This window comes from Oculina patagonica, chromosome 4 (genome assembly GCF_052425735.1).
Source record: "Oculina patagonica isolate OP01 chromosome 4, crgOcupat, whole genome shotgun sequence".
In the NCBI taxonomy this organism is placed as follows: domain Eukaryota; kingdom Metazoa; phylum Cnidaria; class Anthozoa; order Scleractinia; family Oculinidae; genus Oculina; species Oculina patagonica.
In genome coordinates this window covers 9,095,778-9,113,330 of record NC_135761.1, presented here as the reverse complement: position 1 = coordinate 9,113,330, position 17,553 = coordinate 9,095,778, and the positions used below count along the sequence as shown (strand labels likewise).

The 17,553-nt window shown below is 38.8% G+C and overlaps 2 protein-coding genes across 2 annotated transcripts; both read right to left on the bottom strand.

Moving 5' to 3' along the window:
* Positions 1-473: 473 nt before the first annotated feature.
* Positions 474-12,171, bottom strand: LOC144649406 (uncharacterized). The gene is made up of 17 exons (XM_078508893.1): positions 12,016-12,171; positions 10,885-11,142; positions 10,005-10,181; positions 8,540-9,784; positions 7,619-7,822; positions 6,939-7,077; positions 6,637-6,753; positions 6,394-6,453; positions 6,166-6,292; positions 5,973-6,021; positions 4,949-5,035; positions 4,809-4,836; positions 4,283-4,398; positions 4,097-4,183; positions 3,661-3,768; positions 2,453-2,580; positions 474-1,510 (listed from the first exon to the last, which is right to left on the bottom strand). The coding sequence occupies exons 1-17, from the start codon at positions 12,031-12,033 to the stop codon at positions 1,339-1,341; spliced, it is 3,120 nt and encodes a 1,039-aa protein (XP_078365019.1). The 5' UTR covers positions 12,034-12,171; the 3' UTR covers positions 474-1,338.
* Positions 12,172-13,357: 1,186 nt separating this feature from the next.
* Positions 13,358-17,545, bottom strand: LOC144649389 (ABC-type oligopeptide transporter ABCB9-like). Its single transcript, XM_078508876.1, has one exon. It carries the CDS (start codon positions 17,347-17,349, stop codon positions 14,884-14,886), a length of 2,466 nt encoding a protein of 821 aa, XP_078365002.1. The 5' UTR covers positions 17,350-17,545; the 3' UTR covers positions 13,358-14,883.
* Between the last annotated feature and the right edge of the window lie 8 nt (positions 17,546-17,553).

The following is a 17,553-nucleotide window of genomic DNA, read 5'->3' as shown; positions in this document are numbered from 1 at the left end:
GTCATGGCTCGGTTCGAAACATTTTTTTTATTGTGCTTATAAGCCCCTCCAAAACCTCTTACGAAGTTGTATAAGCCCAGGGCTTATAATTGGAATTATATTTGAGTTTTGTAACCTTTCTCTAATTAGTCTTTGGCCAGTCTTAATTCTTCTTGGACCTCTGGTAATCAAAACCAGCCTGTTCCAGGCATTCAGTTAGTTGAAGAATGGCTAGTGAGAAAAATTGGCAAGAGGTTTCAGGTGAGTGTCTAACTTGTCTTTTTTCACTTGTGCTGCACGCGGCTCCACAACTGACCTAACACCTGAATTAGGCTAGACTGATCCCCATGGCTCTCTAGTCTTCCATAAGGGAAGGGAAAATCTGCTGAGTGTGAGTGAGTGACTGTGCGAGTGTTTGTGAGTAGACATGCAATGGAGAAACTGTCACCACCAACCCATTGCTGTCCAATGTAACAACTGTATACAAGCAAAAGTTTAAAAACTAATTAACTTTATTAAGAAAACCAAGATATTTAATTTAAAATTTGCAGGTGTATTGAATTTTTATTTAATATAGCTTTAAAATTAATGCCCTAAAGAGTTTAAACCAGGCAGAACTGATTGGGTGAATAGTAACCACCAAACATAATTACTGGTCTCGCGTTGATAACCCTTTTCCTTTCTTCTCTGATAACAATTTTCTTGTCATACAACTATTTTTACCCCTCCAGATGTCAATGGTGAAAAAAGTCCTGTGCAAATTGTCAGTTTTGTTGGTATGAGCGCCAAACAAGCAAGTGTCATTGCAGCTTTGAACTCACTGTTTTCAGTAATTTGCTTGCCCCAATTTTGGCATGACAAATGCCACTTCTGCATGGTCACTTAATTTTGTAGAAATTTTGTTATTCCTTTAGTACCAGCAGAATTACAGAATTTACAATGTTTCTGATAGCTTATATCTCTTGACATTTCTCAGAGCTCTGAATTAGATTGTTTCCCTACAGTGATGCAAGCCACTGAAATGACACTTTCCAATTTAAAAATAAAGCTGCTTACTTAATCTATACAAAGTCATACTCCATACTACTTATAAAATTCTGTGGAATTTGTGTTCAATATATTTATGTTGTTGTAAATGTAACTCAGGCTACAAAATGGATTTAAGCAATAATATTACATTTTCATCACCAACTACTGCATTTGAATTGCTAGTTGAACTTGCTCTACAACATTCACGTGTAGAAAGTGCATAGACAGAAGCTCAATTCACCACGAACGACATCCATTATGGATGCATTCAAATCTGTCCCCAAGTGCCACAGGCTTCCCAAACCAACAGCTGCCTGTTAAATAGTAAGTCTACACATCAACCTTAGAACACATATAGACATCTTGATTGTGCATGCGGCTCAAGTCAGGATAGAGCGGTTTCTTCTCATCCACTGACCATGCACGACCATCTCTGAGGGCTTCATTTAGACTGTCAATCCATGTCGCACGGTCAGCCTTGGTATCAGCTGCCAGAAGGTACCTGATAATTAGTGAAACAATACACAATCAGCTTGTAGGTTGCTATTTTCTTCAGGGTTCGTACCCTTTTTCACTTGTAAACAATTTTCCAGTACTCCAAAATTCACATTAACCCTTTCACCTCCAAGATTTCAATATTATTTTTCCTTACTGGGCATGTCTGCCATACATTCCTTTTAAAGTTAGTTCTGAGAATTCAGTTGTTACTTGATTTTAACAGATTTCCAGAACTTGACTTTTCCAGGACTTCCCAGTCCTGAAAATTAGCACAATAAAATTCCAGGACCAGTACGAACCCTGTTCCTTCACAGCTGTTTATCACTAATAATAACAATATTCCTTGAATGCCCCTCAAAAATATAGACTTGAATTTAGCCAAGTCAGGTCAGGAGATCTAGGAAGTGATAGCCACCATCTAGTCTTCATGTATTTTTTTAAGATTTCCAATGTCTTCCCTGTGAGATCTGATGTGGGCATGGTGGTGGTTGGGGGAGGGATCAAATTTATTGCTTCTTTCAAAAGAAAAATGAGAGAACAGATGGACATGGGGCCACCTCGGATGAGCAGTGGCCGACCAAGTACTACTTTCAAACTGTAACATCCTGTACTCCAATCTTCTTAGGTAGTCTGCTATGCAGACACTCTTTGGACTTGCCATGCATTCCTCCAACATGAACCTAAAGATTGTCTGTGTAGGAGGTTACTTCTTAGGCTGGGCAGAATTGTACAAAGGCTGGATAACACTTTCTACCAGATAAATGCCTATCCACTTGGATAAGCGTTGACAAAACATACTGTGCCATCCACCAAATAGATAGTGTTTTCTATCCATTGGACAACTTGGGCTTGGTTGTGTCTGAACCTGTTACTTTCCAGTTGGATCGATTCTTACTGTCAGCTAGTGGATGTCATTTAAGTTGACAGTAATTTAGTGATGACTTACTTGACTTCAGTGCCACACGACCTCTTCAGCTTTAATTCCATGGTGTTTGGGCGAGCACACAAATCCCGAGCAACTCTTGTTACCTCCTCGCTTATACACTCTGCTAAATTGATGCATCCCATTGGGGGCTAATAAAAGCAAACATCACTGTTAGATTATGATCACTATTGAAAATAGTAGGCTAATGATTTTAGTTTTAATTACCGTATTTACTTGAATAAGCGCAGCCCTCAAATAAGCGCCGCATTCGGGACAAAAAAATTAATAAGCGCCGCCCCCGAATAAGCGCGGCAGTCCCGATGTGGCGCTTATTTGAGGAATTCCGTATAACCAAAAATAGCACTACAAAGAAACTCCAAAACAGCCTTGGAAATTTCTTTCATCAAAAGCGACGTTTCAAATTTGAAAGTTATTATGTTTTACCGCTCGCCTATAGAGAAGATATTTGTTTACAAACATTGTTTTTGTTAATTAAATGTCCAACAAGTTAAACAAAAGAACTCTTTGTTTCACTAGCCAATAGTTTTGTGGTTGGCACATTAATTACAATAGGTGACGTCAATGATATCTTTGCTATTATTTCTTTCTATCCAAAATTCTAACAATACGCAGTTCTTTTAATGTTGTGAAGGCCGTGAGCTTTGTCGAGACAGCAAGCGCAACTACTCTCTTCTGTAAGAGACGAATACTGACAATCAAAAGACCCTTCGTTTAGTTACTGTAGAAGTTTTGTTTAGATTAGATTTTTTGCGGCGTCCAAATTTTAAAGAAGCGCCGCCCTCGAATAAGCACCACACTTGAGGCGCGAAAAATTAAATAAGTGCCGCGGCGCTTATTCAAGTAAATATGGTATGACTTGCCTGGGCCCTTGCCCATTGGATCAATAAGCACGAAAAGTTAATTTCCTAACTGGAAAATCTTCTTGTCCCAGATGATTGGGGTGACCCTATTCGGCGGAATGGTGGAATGACAGAATGGCGATAGTATATTGCCCTAACCAACAAATAAAAGTTAACCGCAAACAAACCGGAGTAAAAGCTAACCACAAGCAATCTAGTGACATTTCATCTTTCCGCCGATTAGGGTCACCAGATGATTGGACTAGATTTTTTTAGCAGCCCTGTTGTGGAGTGAATTATCTTGCATAAAGACATAGCTTGAACCATCAAATGTGTCTTCACACACTTCAGTTAAGTTACTTGTAGTACCTTAATACTCTCATCTCCAGGGTATCTCCAGTAGCACATGACAGCACCTTGTAACACACACCATCTTCTCTGCCATGCACCATACCCACCAATGTCTTCTAGGATTGTCTGAAGGAAAAGAAAGACAGACAATACATTCATGTACTACAAACAGTTTGAGGTGCATCATTATCAACATCATCATCTTTTCCTCTTCCCTAAACTGGGAAATCTCTCTTATCGTTTCTGGGTCTTTGGCACAAACCCAAGCGACATTAGCATATACCAGTCCTTGAAACCAAACCCAACCTAAGACCTGCCACTTTGGTGTTTGCCTTTCTGGGTCCAAGTGAGTGCTACTCTGAGCTGCGGTGGACTGAAGTGCACTGTACCTAAAATGTGCCTACTGTAAATATTAAACAGTCTTGTCTGAGTATGTATGCACGTGTGCTCTTACCAGAAAACCATTCACACGGTTGCTGTATTGAGGGGAACATTCAGCTCTCATTTCTATGAAGTTACTCAAAGGACAGCTATCAGGCACCTGAAGAGAGAATAACAAAATGTGATCAAGAACACGACAAGTATCATTAGCCTTTATACATAAGATTGTAGTTGACAAAATTGGCAAGTTCTAACCCACCTTATCAAGGGAGAATCGCTTTGATTTGATGATCGGCAGATTGACATGTGTCACTCCAACAAGAGAGAAGCTGCTGGTTCTGAACACTGTGTGTGGCGATGCAGCAACTTGAGGTGCTAATTAAAAAGAAAGCAAATTAAAAAAAAAAAAAAACACAAACAATATTGCAAATGATTCATACCAGTAATAATAGCTATCAGGTTAATTATGTACTACTGATAGTTCAGCATGCAAAGAAAGCCTCGTAACCCAATAACCTGGGGAACAAAGATTCAGGAACAAAAACGATGACCTACAATGGAATTCTGATTTTCCTGAATCACCATGGGTAAAGGAAAATGGGTTCAAGCAATTTATGAAATATTGACAACGTTGCAGTGTACAACTGAGTAAAGCACAAAACCGGAAAGGAATTTCGTCCAAGCTATTGATTGGGAGCCGAACAAGAAATCGGGCTTCTACTATACACTGTTTAATAAACACAGTCAACGAACCCTTAAAAATTCAAAATAAAAGGGGTACACACCTGGAGAAGGGGTATCTGATCCTCTTCGCTGTGAACAACAAACATTTGAACAATATACATAAGTAAAAAGTACGAGACTGAACAACATGCCCAACAGAACAATAATTTTCAGCTATTTTGAATAAAATTCTTATCCTTACTAGAATTCCTTTAACAACTTTTGGTGACTGGAAGATCTTGTGCTTGGTTGGTGTGGCTGGGGTGGCTACAACAGTCTTTTTAACATTCTGAAAAATAAACAATTGACTGACGTATTTGTGACAAAAAATGCTCACTATTAACAATTATTACACGACTAAGGCGGTCCGAGGGCCAATAACTAAATCAGCCAATCAGATTACTTTATTTTTGCCCAGTACGGCCCTCGTGCGTGGTTAATAAGATATATACATGAGCACAATTATTCTTTGAAGAAAAAATCCCTAAGGCATATCTCTTATTTGTACACCCAGACTCAAGCCTTGGTCATTCTTGTCCCCAGAGCTGCTTGTATCTTTTAGCAAGGGGTGCCTGTGCACGAGAAACAAGTTGGCTCTGGTGAACACATGATTTGATTGGCTAGATTTTTAACAAAGGAAATTTGAATCTAGCTAATCAGATCAACCATTTTTAAATCATTTTGTTGTAAGGGATTTTAAAATAGTTGATTTCATTGGCTAGATTTAAATTTCCTTTTGTTAAAAATCTGGCCAATCAAATTGTGTGTCCCAGAGCCACTTGTTGCTTCGCCATAGCTCGCATAGCTTCGCTCTGCTAATCGCTCTGCCATTGTTGTAATTCCCTCGCCGAGCATAATTAGGTCGTTCCTTAGAAAACCGCTTAGTTCAGCGTCTTTGTCATTTCTCGTTCGCCCTCGTTTAATAAAGTGTTCTTCGTGTACGGAGTTTCGTCTCAACTTACTGGCGTGGTGGCAGCGGTGGGATACGAACCCACGCCCCCGAAGAGACTGGTTACTTAGGAAACCGCTTAGTTCAGTGTCTTTGTCATTTCTCGTTCGCCCTCAGTTAATAAAGTGTTCTTCGTGTACGGCGAGTTTCGTCTCAACTTACTGGCGCTTGTGCCCCAGGCTACAGTAAGAGGGACAAGTGGTTCTGGGGACAAGAATGAAGCCTTGATCAGATGGAGAAACAAGCAGACCTTTGTTCTTAAAGTGCTGACACTCACCATGCAGAAAACCTTAATGGCCACATTAAAATCAGGTTTAATGTCCTTTCTATAAAAAAGAGGAGAAGAAAAATTTACTTAATATGCATTATCCAGACATGATATTAAAATAGCAGTCAGTACAGGTCATGAAAAAACTTCACAGACCAAAATTGTTACAGTGACATGTTCTGTGGCAAAAACCTTTACTTACAAAGTGAATTTGTCAGGGAAGATCAAGAAATTCCCTTCAGTGGCGTCATTTGTTGACAAGACTCTTGAACAGTAGAACTTGTGTGGACCATGTTGAATGATACAGACAAAATGGAACACACCAAGATCTGAAAAGACAACAAAATAAGACAATAAATCTCAATCTGAGAATCAGTCATCAGATTATATTATGCAACAAATCAACGAGAACTAAAACTTGTTTACTCACCATGTCTGATTCCCACTCTTAACACGTCCATAAAATCTTGCCGAAGGGTAATTTTGACATCTGAAATAAAACATAAACTCCTCTTGAAAAATGTTTGTTTCTGTATAGTTTCTGGTCATCTAAAATTGCAAGTTGACATTTCTGACAAGACAAAGTTGTGACTTTATAACAGCTTAATGCCATTGTTACTAATACATGACTTTGTATTATTAGGGGATTGTAGGATGAAAACAAATAACTCACCTGATAGAGACAGGGTTGCCATGCAGGCTGGTGTTGCAGAACCTGTGCTCTCTCCTTCAGCAGCTGCTCCAGTTTTCAATTTCTGGACTTCGTCTAGGCATGCAGTCCTGTGTTCAGCTGATAGTATTATAAAGAACTTTTAGCTTACATTTGTAGAGCAAAATTATTCTTTATCTGGAATGACTGCAACTTTTCATCAATTTGACATTATCATTTAATACACTGTAACACATTCAAGCAAGCTTTTGTTAAGTTATTACAACACAAAAACACTTCTTTTTCAAATAATATTCTCCACTTACTTGCAAGTAAAAGAACTCTTTCTGCTTCAATTTCTTCTTGTGAGCCCCTGAAGGTGATGTCATTTGCGACGCACAGATTAAGTGCTTGGCTTGCCTGAAGAACAATGTTCTGTTGGTATGCAGCTTCTTCCAGCAGGGTCTATAGACAAGGAAATTTTGGTTAAACATGTACTATTTTCTACCCACAAGCTTCAAACTACATGCATGAGTGTAGATCACCAAAACTTGATCTGCCCCTAAAAGCAGGACTGTAGTACTGTAATACAGAGAAAACGTTTTTCCAGTAGGTGTAATACCGGTAAGTGCTTTTGTCACAAAGTCTTTTACATCTTTGCCACAAATCATCATCAGTGGACTTTGATGTAAGGATTAGTGAAAGGTTTGAGACAAAGCCAGGCTATGTCGTACATTTACAGCTTGATGAAAATAGTCTGCACCATAGTAAATAATAAGTGTTTTGACTGCAGAATTAAATTTAATTTATTTATCATCAGTTCAACTTTATGATCATCCATGCAAAACATTGTCTAACACCCTTTCAAACTTTGAAGTTTGATGATGAATCATGCAATGTTTATTTTATAATTTAGCGGTAAGAACATGTTTTTCCATTATATATGTGTTCAAACTACATACAGGTGGTTAATCACATGTGCTAATCTTTAATAAAATTAGCTTACTTTGATCACATCCTGTGTTCTTTTCGGTCTCTGTGGAACAGCTGGTTTAGGTTTATGTGTTGTCTTGGTGGCATACTGTTCACTTGACTGGTTATTGTACCCAGACTGGTAGGTGCCTCTCTCTTCTCTTTCAGCGTCAGCAGAAGTGTTGGCTGAAGCGCTATCCTTTCTCTTCTTTTCTTCTCTTTTTTGTTCTTTCTCCAACTGCATGTGAGATATGATTTAAAAGCATCTTCAACTATTGTTAACATATCGGAATTCTTCTATAAATACACTGTTAGAAGTAGATGTGGAAGAACATGGCATGAAAACTATTTATATTTGTCATCAAATGCGCAATTATTGTCAGGAAAATTTGGGTAAGCTTTCAAGCCCATGTGAGATATGATTTAAAGCATCTTCAACTTTTGTTAAATACCAGAATTCTTCAATGAATACACTGTTAGAAGTCGATGTGGAAGAACAAGGCATGAAAACTATCAAATGCGCAAAATTTTTTTGTCAGGAAAATTTGGGTAAGCTTTCAAGCCAATATGATTTTTTACCCTTTTCTAACCGAAGTTTGAATTCAAAATTTTTGTTGATTTTTCTGATAAAGCAACACAGGCAAGTAATGCATGCAGAATTAGGCCACAGAGATAATTATGTGATGTAACATTATATTAATTTTATTACTTATCAGTTGTTGAAAGAGTGCTGATTGATTATTGCATGTTTGATGATAAATTATGGAAATCAGTAGATTTACGTGTACAGTTTATCTCTAGTCTCCTTTGCAGCAACTATTTTTGCTCATCAGAGCTCAATCAATGGTTGCAAAGGAGACTAGTGTATACCAACAATGATGGGAATTAAATTTGTATAAAAGGTTCATGTGAAATGCATGAGAAACAAAAAATTAATAAAAAAAATGGGCCCTACCTGTTTACACTTTTCTTCGTAGCTCATTTTAAACATACTATCTCTCTCTTTTTCCAGCTCTTGATCAAACTGACCAAAGTCAAAGCTGAACGTTATTTCATGGATGTTAACATCATTGAGATTGACAGTTTCATTTGGATCAAACTGACACTCTTTGGTAGGCCTTCTTGGAACCTTGAATGCAAAATCATCTTTCTTAGTCGATTCTCTTGTCTTCCTTGAAGAGCTTGGGGGGTTCTTTTCCATGGCAACAGCTGGGATGACATTGGACACCTTTTCAGCTACATTTGCTTTTCTGGAATGCTGCTCAGTTTTTTCTACACTGGTCACTTTAGTTTTCTCACCTCTGCGTGTTCTAGCTTTCACTTCTGAGCTGTTGGAAGAAACTGCCTTGACTGTAATGGGCTTTTCACTGCTTTCACTCTTTGCAACAACCACTGGAGCATTCTCTTCAACCACACAGGCCTGGATAATGCATGGTTGTTCTTGTGGCTTCTTCTTTGAATGATCTGTTATCGATTTTTGCTCATCAACTGGAGTTGCTACAATTGTCACTGTGTTATCGAGCACTTTCTTTGGCTTTGACTCTTGTACCTTTTTCTCTTTACCTCTTCTTTCTTTGCTGCCAATGTTGTCCTGTGCTGGCACTGCTTCGCTGGAGTTTTGTACTTTTCTTCTGGGTTTTGGAGTAGGTTGATCACCTTCAGTTTTGTCGATACCATCTAAACTGTCCACACTGCCTTTCCTTTCTCTCTTCGCTGGAACAGGGGTACAGCTTCCATCACCCTCTTCATCAACTGATGAACTTCGTGACTGATTATCTCTTGCTTTGGCGTTTTTCTGCTCACATTCCACCTCACTGATCTTCACAGTAGTCTTGCTGCTCTTGTCAGGGTGAACCTTGCTTTCTTCCTGATTAGAGGTAGGTGGCTCTGGAGCTTTCCTCTTAATTACAGTCGTATTATGTTCCACAGCTTTTGCATTACTGTTTTCTTTTGTCTCCTTTGGGGGAGAGGGAGCTTTTCTCTTAGTTGTCTGCTGTTGTTCCACGGGTCTCTCCTCAGAGTTGTCTTCTGTGGCCGCCACCCTTGGGGGCTTAGGCGGTGGGAACAGTTTTTCTTTTTTATTGCAGCTGACATCATTTTTTTCTGATGCACCATTCTCAAACACACTTCGTGCCTCAGCTAGTTTACCAGGAGCATGTGGCATCTTGAGCTCACAAGGTTTCTTATCCTTGGCATTCTCCTGTAAACACAAGTTACAGTCAAACAATAATCACATACATGTATTTGAAATAACATAAATTAACTGGAATTAAGTGTGTATGTTCACATCTACCAATTCTTTTGGCTGTCACACAACAGTTCCTCGCATGCAGATGAGAAAAGACTGTGTGGTAAGCCAAAGAAGGTTGGTTTGTCGAATCATTTTTATTTGAAATATTTTTAAGTACAGTGTTCTTCACCTTTTGCTCATCTTTTGCATTATTTTCAAATGCTGCAGATCTTGATGCTACACTTGGACTGTTAGTACTGGAACTGTTAACTGTGGTTCCTTGAGTTAATGCTTTCCAGTGTTTCTTTGGTGTCACACCGTTTTCTTGATCTTGCTGTTGCATTTTCATAAGCCGCTCTTTTCGTGCCTGAAAATCAAATAGTTATCAAGTTTAAAATTATTCACCAACGCTTGGCCTTGTTTATGTTTTCATGTTTGTTGTAAAGCGGCCTAAAATTATTCTCTTTTCTGAGCAGGTCATTTTGTCAGTTCTTCAGCAATACTGACTTGACAAGAAGTCAGTCTGGTTAGACAAATTCCCTCTCTCTCGTGCCTTGATTAAATTCAAATGTAACTGACTAGAAGTTGCTTCTGCTCTAGCCTTTAGATTTACGTTTCACCAGTCAAAATGCCAAACAGACAGTTACCAGGTTGCAGGCTCAGTAGCAGCAAAGTATGATTTTATTTGTAGGATTTAATAGAGCCAAAACCAATATCCCAATTTTGATATATTACAATTCAGCCTAAAACAATAGACCTCAGTAAGAGGCTTTGGGGACTAAACTATAGAGTTTGTGGGGTTTATTCCCCAAAGCCTCGTAGATGTCTATTGTTAAGTTTTTACTTTAATATTAGGCTGAATATTAAAATATTGAAATTGGGCTATTGCAGAATTGCACACATTTTAGGCATCATACTGATGAACAGTTACAGCAATTAGATATTTTCGGGAGCACCATTACGTACATGGTCTGTCCCCTTAGAATTGTGTCTGTAATTTTAACTGTCATGTGCTCAGTTACAGGTATGTCACAAGAAAACTGATTTTGTTTTTGATGTGTGATTGGTACCTGAACAGATGGGCTGTTTACATCAATATCTTTGGAATTCTTCAGAATAGTGCTCTTGCCACTATCATCACTGCCAATTCTGCATCGTTTGATGTTATCAGTGTCAACTTCTCCAGAGCCACTATCGGTGTTGTCTTCTGACAGTGGACGTCGTGATCGATCTTGGATGGGTGAATTTCTCTTGGCCCTGCATGCTTCTAGCTCCTCACGCTTTTTAACAAGCTGGTTTTTCCTTGCTTGAGTTCTTGCTAATAGTTTCTGCAGAAGATTCGTGACAAAAATTACCAGTGTTTAAAGCTGCCCTAAAAATTATTATTATTATTTTTTGCTTTGGAAAAAGGACAGAACTTTGCAACCTTTAGCATACATAGGCTGCCTGTTTTATGAAAAAAGATTGGCAAAAAGAGAAATAAAGGCATTTAGCTAGCTTGAGCTTTATTCTCAAAAATCCGATAAATTGTACAACGAATGAAAACAACAATGACTGGGTTTTAATTATAAATAAGATAAAGTTACAATCACGTTTTTAAATTTTAGTTCACACATGTACATTTAAATATTTCAAAACAGGAAAAAATACAACATTCAAACTTTAATATATTATTCCTCAAAATTCCTGTTTGACAGTTACATTTTCGAGAAGGGTCGGTTATTTTTGAACACACTGGAACGAAAGGAATGTATGTCCTCGTGTTTTCACATGACTTGCGGTGAAATACTACTGCAAAATACCCCGTTTTCAATTGTAATCCAATGTTTGAAAACACAAACGGTATGCTGAAGAAGTGATAAAGCATTTTCAACACTACAGAGCATAAATTTGATACTCTAAAACTCAAGTGCACAAAGGTGTTCACAGAACAGTGCTCACAAGAACGTGTCGATGTTCATTTCTTAGCATCTGTTCGCGTTTTTCAGGAAAAAGAATCTCTGATCTCGATTTAGAAGTCTTATTCAAGCTTCAAACTATCAACGAAAAGTGTATTTTTTCATTCACCAAAACAAAACATTGCAGTTATCGAAAACTCCAACAGCGCATCGATCGATTTCAAACGACAACTCTTGCGCTCGAGTTTCTTCATTCGCAAGTTCTTCTCAAAGACGCAACGAAATATATAGAAAAACAAATACCTGGGTGAAGGGATCCATTTTCGTCTGCAACTTTATCTCATAAGGACGGCTTTGTCGTTGGATATGCAGTCTTTTGTGAAAATTTTGCTTTGTAAAGTCCAAGTTCGAACCGTTCAAAAGGACGATCGATTTGAAACTGAGCGCCCGGAGGCTTAGCCTGTCACGTGATACTTTAGAAATTCCGCCCCAGTCTTCAACGGCGTTTATATAGCGTGATCTCGTGATTTGAAATGACACCCCGCGCGCGAACCGTATTTTGAAAAATCACAAAATGACATTGCTGTGAACAGTCAGAGTCGTTTGTGGTCACCCAGCCCTAGAGAACTAAAAAAAAAATACTAAGAAACTTTCATTGCTTGATCCCCTCAAAAATCTATTTATCACACCTTGCTTATGGCAGGCAGCCCCCACCCCCACATCTCCAAACCATCCAAGTCCATCCAACCCCCGGGGGGGGTACCTCCCTATACGGGGAGGCTCCGCCCGAAAGGGGTACCTTTTTCAGGCTTCAGGTATATAAAAGGGTAGGGATTACACGAGGTTAAGTATACGGAAGGGTATGGAAATCTGTCATTTGGCTATTTAAAAGGGCCTTTAATTAAAATATTTCGAACGGACGCAATTTACGGTTGTATTATTTTAATTTATAAGCGCTACATAAAAATGACAAGAAAACGTCCTATTTCAAGTCCACGCCATGTCTCTCAGGTATATGAAAGGGGTACCTTTTTTCAGTTAAAGGTATACGAAAGGGGTACAATTTCTGTGAAAAATGGTATATAAAAGGGTAAGGGGTTAGAACTTGGGGCGGAGCCTCCCCGTATAAAACTTTTTTGAGTAGAGCCCCCGGGCCAACCCCGCAAAACAAAATGATGAGTAACAGTTAAGTTAAAATAAAGGAAAGATTAGAACAAAAGGTAATAAGGAATACACTGCAGACATCGCTGTACATATCAGTCCCATCTTATGTTAGACACTGTAAACATGTTTCCACCTTGCCAGAAACAGCAGACCTCAAAATACCTTAATGGGTAACATATTCTATTGAAGGTATTCAAGAGTTTTTTCTAATCAAAAATTAAATGGTATACAAAAGGGTAAGGCTTTGGACCTTGGGCAAGATTTGAGTACCACCTCCCCCAGCCCAGCATTTTTTTTTAGGTTGCCTGTACAGCTTGCTGGAACCCGTTTATACTCCCCTTGATGCTAGAGAGACGATATTTGAGAGTAAAGTGTCTTTACCAAGAACATGACATGGCAATGACACTGGCCGAACTCAAATCCAGACTGCTAAATCTGGAGTCTAGTAACCTAATCATCAGGCCAAACAAAGAAATTTTAAATACAACCAAGCCTTTGGCTCTTTTATTGATATTTTGAAAGATGGTAACACATTTGTGATCCCAAATTTTGTTAATTCTCCACGAGTGAAGAATCAGTGTTTGCCCAATAACTTAGTAACAAAAAAATACAGTAAAATCAAAATGTTCTTCATTTACATCATTTAACTGTAAATGTCCTTGCAAACCATGCCAGAATGTTGGGCATGTATTTTAACATCAAAATACACTATAAGGTATCTCAGGCCTCTAGCTAACCCTATTAGAATGAAAAATTGCAAAGCAGTCAAGTTGGGCAGCTCTCAATGTGATGGTTTCAAAATGTTCTAGGGGTAGCGTAGGAAATGAATTTACACATAGAGGTGGGTACAATTTTATGCTTTCCATAAGCAGTACCTGACCAATCAGTTGTTTTAATAACAAATACATATTAAATACTGCAAAAGAGCTGAGACTTGTACAAATATTTTTAAATATAATTACCTTTTGGCTACAAATAAAGTGGGAAATTGTGACAACAATTTGCCTTGTGGCCTTAAGGGGCTATGTCACGCAATTGTAGGCAGTTTTGGCACTGACCAACTGGTCATAGAATTACCCTGTTTACTTGAATAAGCACCGCTCATTTAATTTTTCGTGCCTCGAGTGCAGCACTTATTTAAAATTTGGAATCCACAAAGAATCTTATCTTTAACAGTAATTGAAAATAGCATCTTTTGATTGTCAGTAACCATCTTTTTTTAAAGAGAGAACTGGCGCTAGCTGTCCTGGCAAAGATTGCGGCCTTCGCAACATAAACGGAACTAAGAATTGTAAAAATGTTGAATAGAAAAACTAATGGGCGGGCGGTTAAACAATCACTTTGAACTGCAAAACATCGCTTTTAATGGAAAGATATGTCCAAGTTGTTTAAGAGTTGCTTTGTTGTGTTGTTTTTAGTTAAACGGAATTCCTTGAATAAGTGCCGCATTCGAACTGCGACGCTTATTTGGGGGCGACACTTATTATTATTTTTTGTTCCAAATGCATTGCTTATTTGAGGGCGGCGCTTATTCGGAAGCGGCGCTTATTCGAGTAAATTCGGTAACTTAAATATCACTAAACGTTGGCTTAAAACTGTAGAAGAACTCAAAAGGAACACAGAAAGGCCAGAAATGGGCTTGGTTGGGCAAAATGTGAGAAGATTAAAACAGATTGCATTCAGGTAAACTTGAAAAATGTCAGCCCAACTTTTTTCAAGTTTATCTCAATTTGTATGAAAGTGTTATTTACAATGTTTGAAGATCATCCTTGTTTGTTTTGTGGCCTGGATTTTGCCAGATAAAAAGACTTTTGCTCGGCCAATTTGAAGTTTAGAGCTCTTACTCAACGAAAAAAAAATAAAATTACCTAAAATACTTTTCCCTTAGCCCTTTTAATTTTGTTCTTTTCAAATTTAAAATGTTAAATGCCATGTTGCGCAGCATTGTCATTGTGTCTTTGGTTTCACCTGGAACCTTAAGTCAGTAATTAGCTACTGTAAGTTTGATCACATTTTTGACAAAGCTGAAATGCGTGGGCTAGAAGAAAGATTAGAGCTGCCACTGTCACTACTTTCTGAATCAGCATGATCCCTGTGACCATGTCCTGAATGCTGTGCATTGTCAGTCACAGAATTCTTCTTTTCAAGCCCTAACATTTGACGTTTAACAAGTTTTGCATACAGTCCATTCTGTTCCACAAGTTCTCTGTGCTTCCCTTGGGCAATGACTTTACCTTGGTCAATAACCACGATCTTGTCAGCTTTCTCTATAGTACTCAAGCGATGGGCTATTATCAAAACTGTATGGCCAGTTAAATTCTTGTAAATTGCATCCTGGACGAGATGCTCACTTTCGGCATCTAGAGCACTATTCGCTTCATCGAGGAGGAGTATTCTTGGATTTCGCACCAGCGCTCTAGCAATGGCAACTCTTTGCTTTTGTCCACCTGATAACTGTAAGCCCTTCTCTCCAGTTTCGGTGTCATAACCCTCTGGCATGTCACTGATGAAAGAGTGTGCATTGGCAAGTCGGGACACATCTTCTACCAAACTTTGATCAATCTCGCCATCACTGTCAAGGCCATACGCAATGTTCTCCTTGACCGATCTGGCGAAAAGAACAGGTTCTTGACCAACCAGCGCTACTTTGCTGTGCAAATATTTGTGTTCAAAATTCTTTACTGGAATAGAATCAATCAGAACTTCCCCAGTTGTTGGTTCATAGAAGTGTTCTAGAAGACTTATGCAAGTGCTTTTTCCGCCGCCACTTGGACCGACAAGTGCAATCACTTCTCCTGGCGTCACACTAAAAGACACATTGTCTAAAACTGAAATATCTGGCCTTGTGGGGTATGCAAATGAGACATTCTGAAACCTGATTTCACCTGAAACTTCACCAGGTGTGACAATACCATTGTCCTGGATTTTAGGCTTGCGATCAATAAGCTCAAATACCTTCTGAGAAGCACCCACAGCTTCCATAAGACCTGTGTAAATCTCACCAACTTCATCAATGTAGAAACTAAGTTGCAACTGGTACAATATAAAGGAAACTAGGTAGCCTCCACTGAGCTCTCCTTCAAGTACTAAATGACCACCATAAAGAAGGACTACAACGTCGAGGGTAAGAGCAAGGATTTCTGTACACCATCTGTAGCCTCCGTAGAGAAATGATTCCTTGATTCTGAGTTTATATATAGCTTCTTGTTTGTTCTCATAACGCTTGTATTCACCATCTTCATTTGCAAAGCTGCGAACAGTCTTCATGGAAGAGACAACTTCTGCAGCAATTTCGTTTGCTTTGGCAGTTGCTTCTTGCACCTGTGTTGACAGTTTCTTGTAGTATTCTCCATAAATGTCCGAAATAAATGCGACAAGAGGAAGACCAATCAAAGTAACAATGGTTAACTTCCATGAGAGTTTAAACATAAAGACACATGTTCCAATGGATTGGACGCAATTACGAAGGAATACATTAATGTTCAATCCAACTTGATCAGACATTTTTGTTGTGTCAGAGGTCAGACGTGAGACTATATCACCAGTTTTTGTGCTGTCGAAAAATCCAATTTCTTGCTTTACAATTGAGCCAAATAAAAGGTTGTTGATTCTTTTGGTAAACCTTGCAGCAATTAAAGTAAACATACCACCTCGCAAACCAGCAGCAATAGCTGTACCCAGCGAAATCAGTGTCATTATGAGAATGGAAGTCATAAATTTAGCCTTGTCCTTCTCAATTGCGATGCTGTCTATAACTTGCCCAGTATAATAGGGAATGAAGATTTCACCAGTTGCTGCTAGCAAAAGGAACAAAGATGCCAATGAAATGTGAGGAATATCCGGTTTACAATATGACATAAGTCTCCAAGCAGAAATGGTACTTTCGTCCTCCTTTTTGGTCTGGTTTTCGTCACTAGGGGCACTGCCATCTGAATAATTAAAATCACCAACATCAAGGAGACTCTCTCGTTCTTGTATTGAGCCAATTTCCTGTTCTGTAGACATGCCCAGTACTTTAATTTTAGAAAGCAAGTACCAGAGACCATTTGCCATGAATGTACTTCCCACAGTCCATCCCATAAAACACCACTGCCAAATCTTGGAGTTTTTGTCCAAGCTGCATTCTGTACTGAGCAGAAACTTTACTACAACGAAGACCACGACGCCAATGCTATAATAAAGCCAAGGCTTCTTGAATTGAATAATTCTGGAAACAGCGTCCATCTTGCGTTTAGCAAACAATAGTCCAAAAGTGGCACCCAATAATGCACATGAACGTATCAACGATAAAATCCACAAATCAAAAACAGACGAGCAAAATTTGAAGTCTTCCACTTGTGAATGTTCAGTGAAAGAGGAGATGTTCTTGCCATGAATAAGTAACACGCCAGATAGTAAGACGTCCAAAAGTGCTCCTGATATGCAGATAAAGAGTGGTTTTACCAAACCGCGGCAACGAAAGCAACGCGCCATTTTGAAAGATCTTGAAACCCCTCTTCGCGGTACACCGGTAACAAAAAGATAGCACTGTCTGTTGAATTGTGTCGCTTTTAAAATACGAGTCTTGCAAAATACTCCGCGATAGGTGTACTAAATCTACGGATAGTAAACGGAATCTAAACGAGCTATAAATCAGTGAACTGTTGTAAGTGGCTAACGCACGCAACACTCAGCTGT

Coding starts and splice junctions, on each gene's coding strand:
- LOC144649406 (XM_078508893.1), bottom strand. Junction 7,823..8,539: donor ACGAAGAAAAGTGTAAACAG/GTAGGGCCCATT, acceptor TCTCACATGCAG/TTGGAGAAAGAACAAAAAAG. Junction 4,837..4,948: donor AAGTTGTTAAAGGAATTCTA/GTAAGGATAAGA, acceptor TGTTGTTCACAG/CGAAGAGGATCAGATACCCC.
- LOC144649389 (XM_078508876.1), bottom strand. CDS start 17,349: ATGGCGCGTTGCTTTCGTTGCCGCGGTTTGGTAAAACCACTCTTTATC.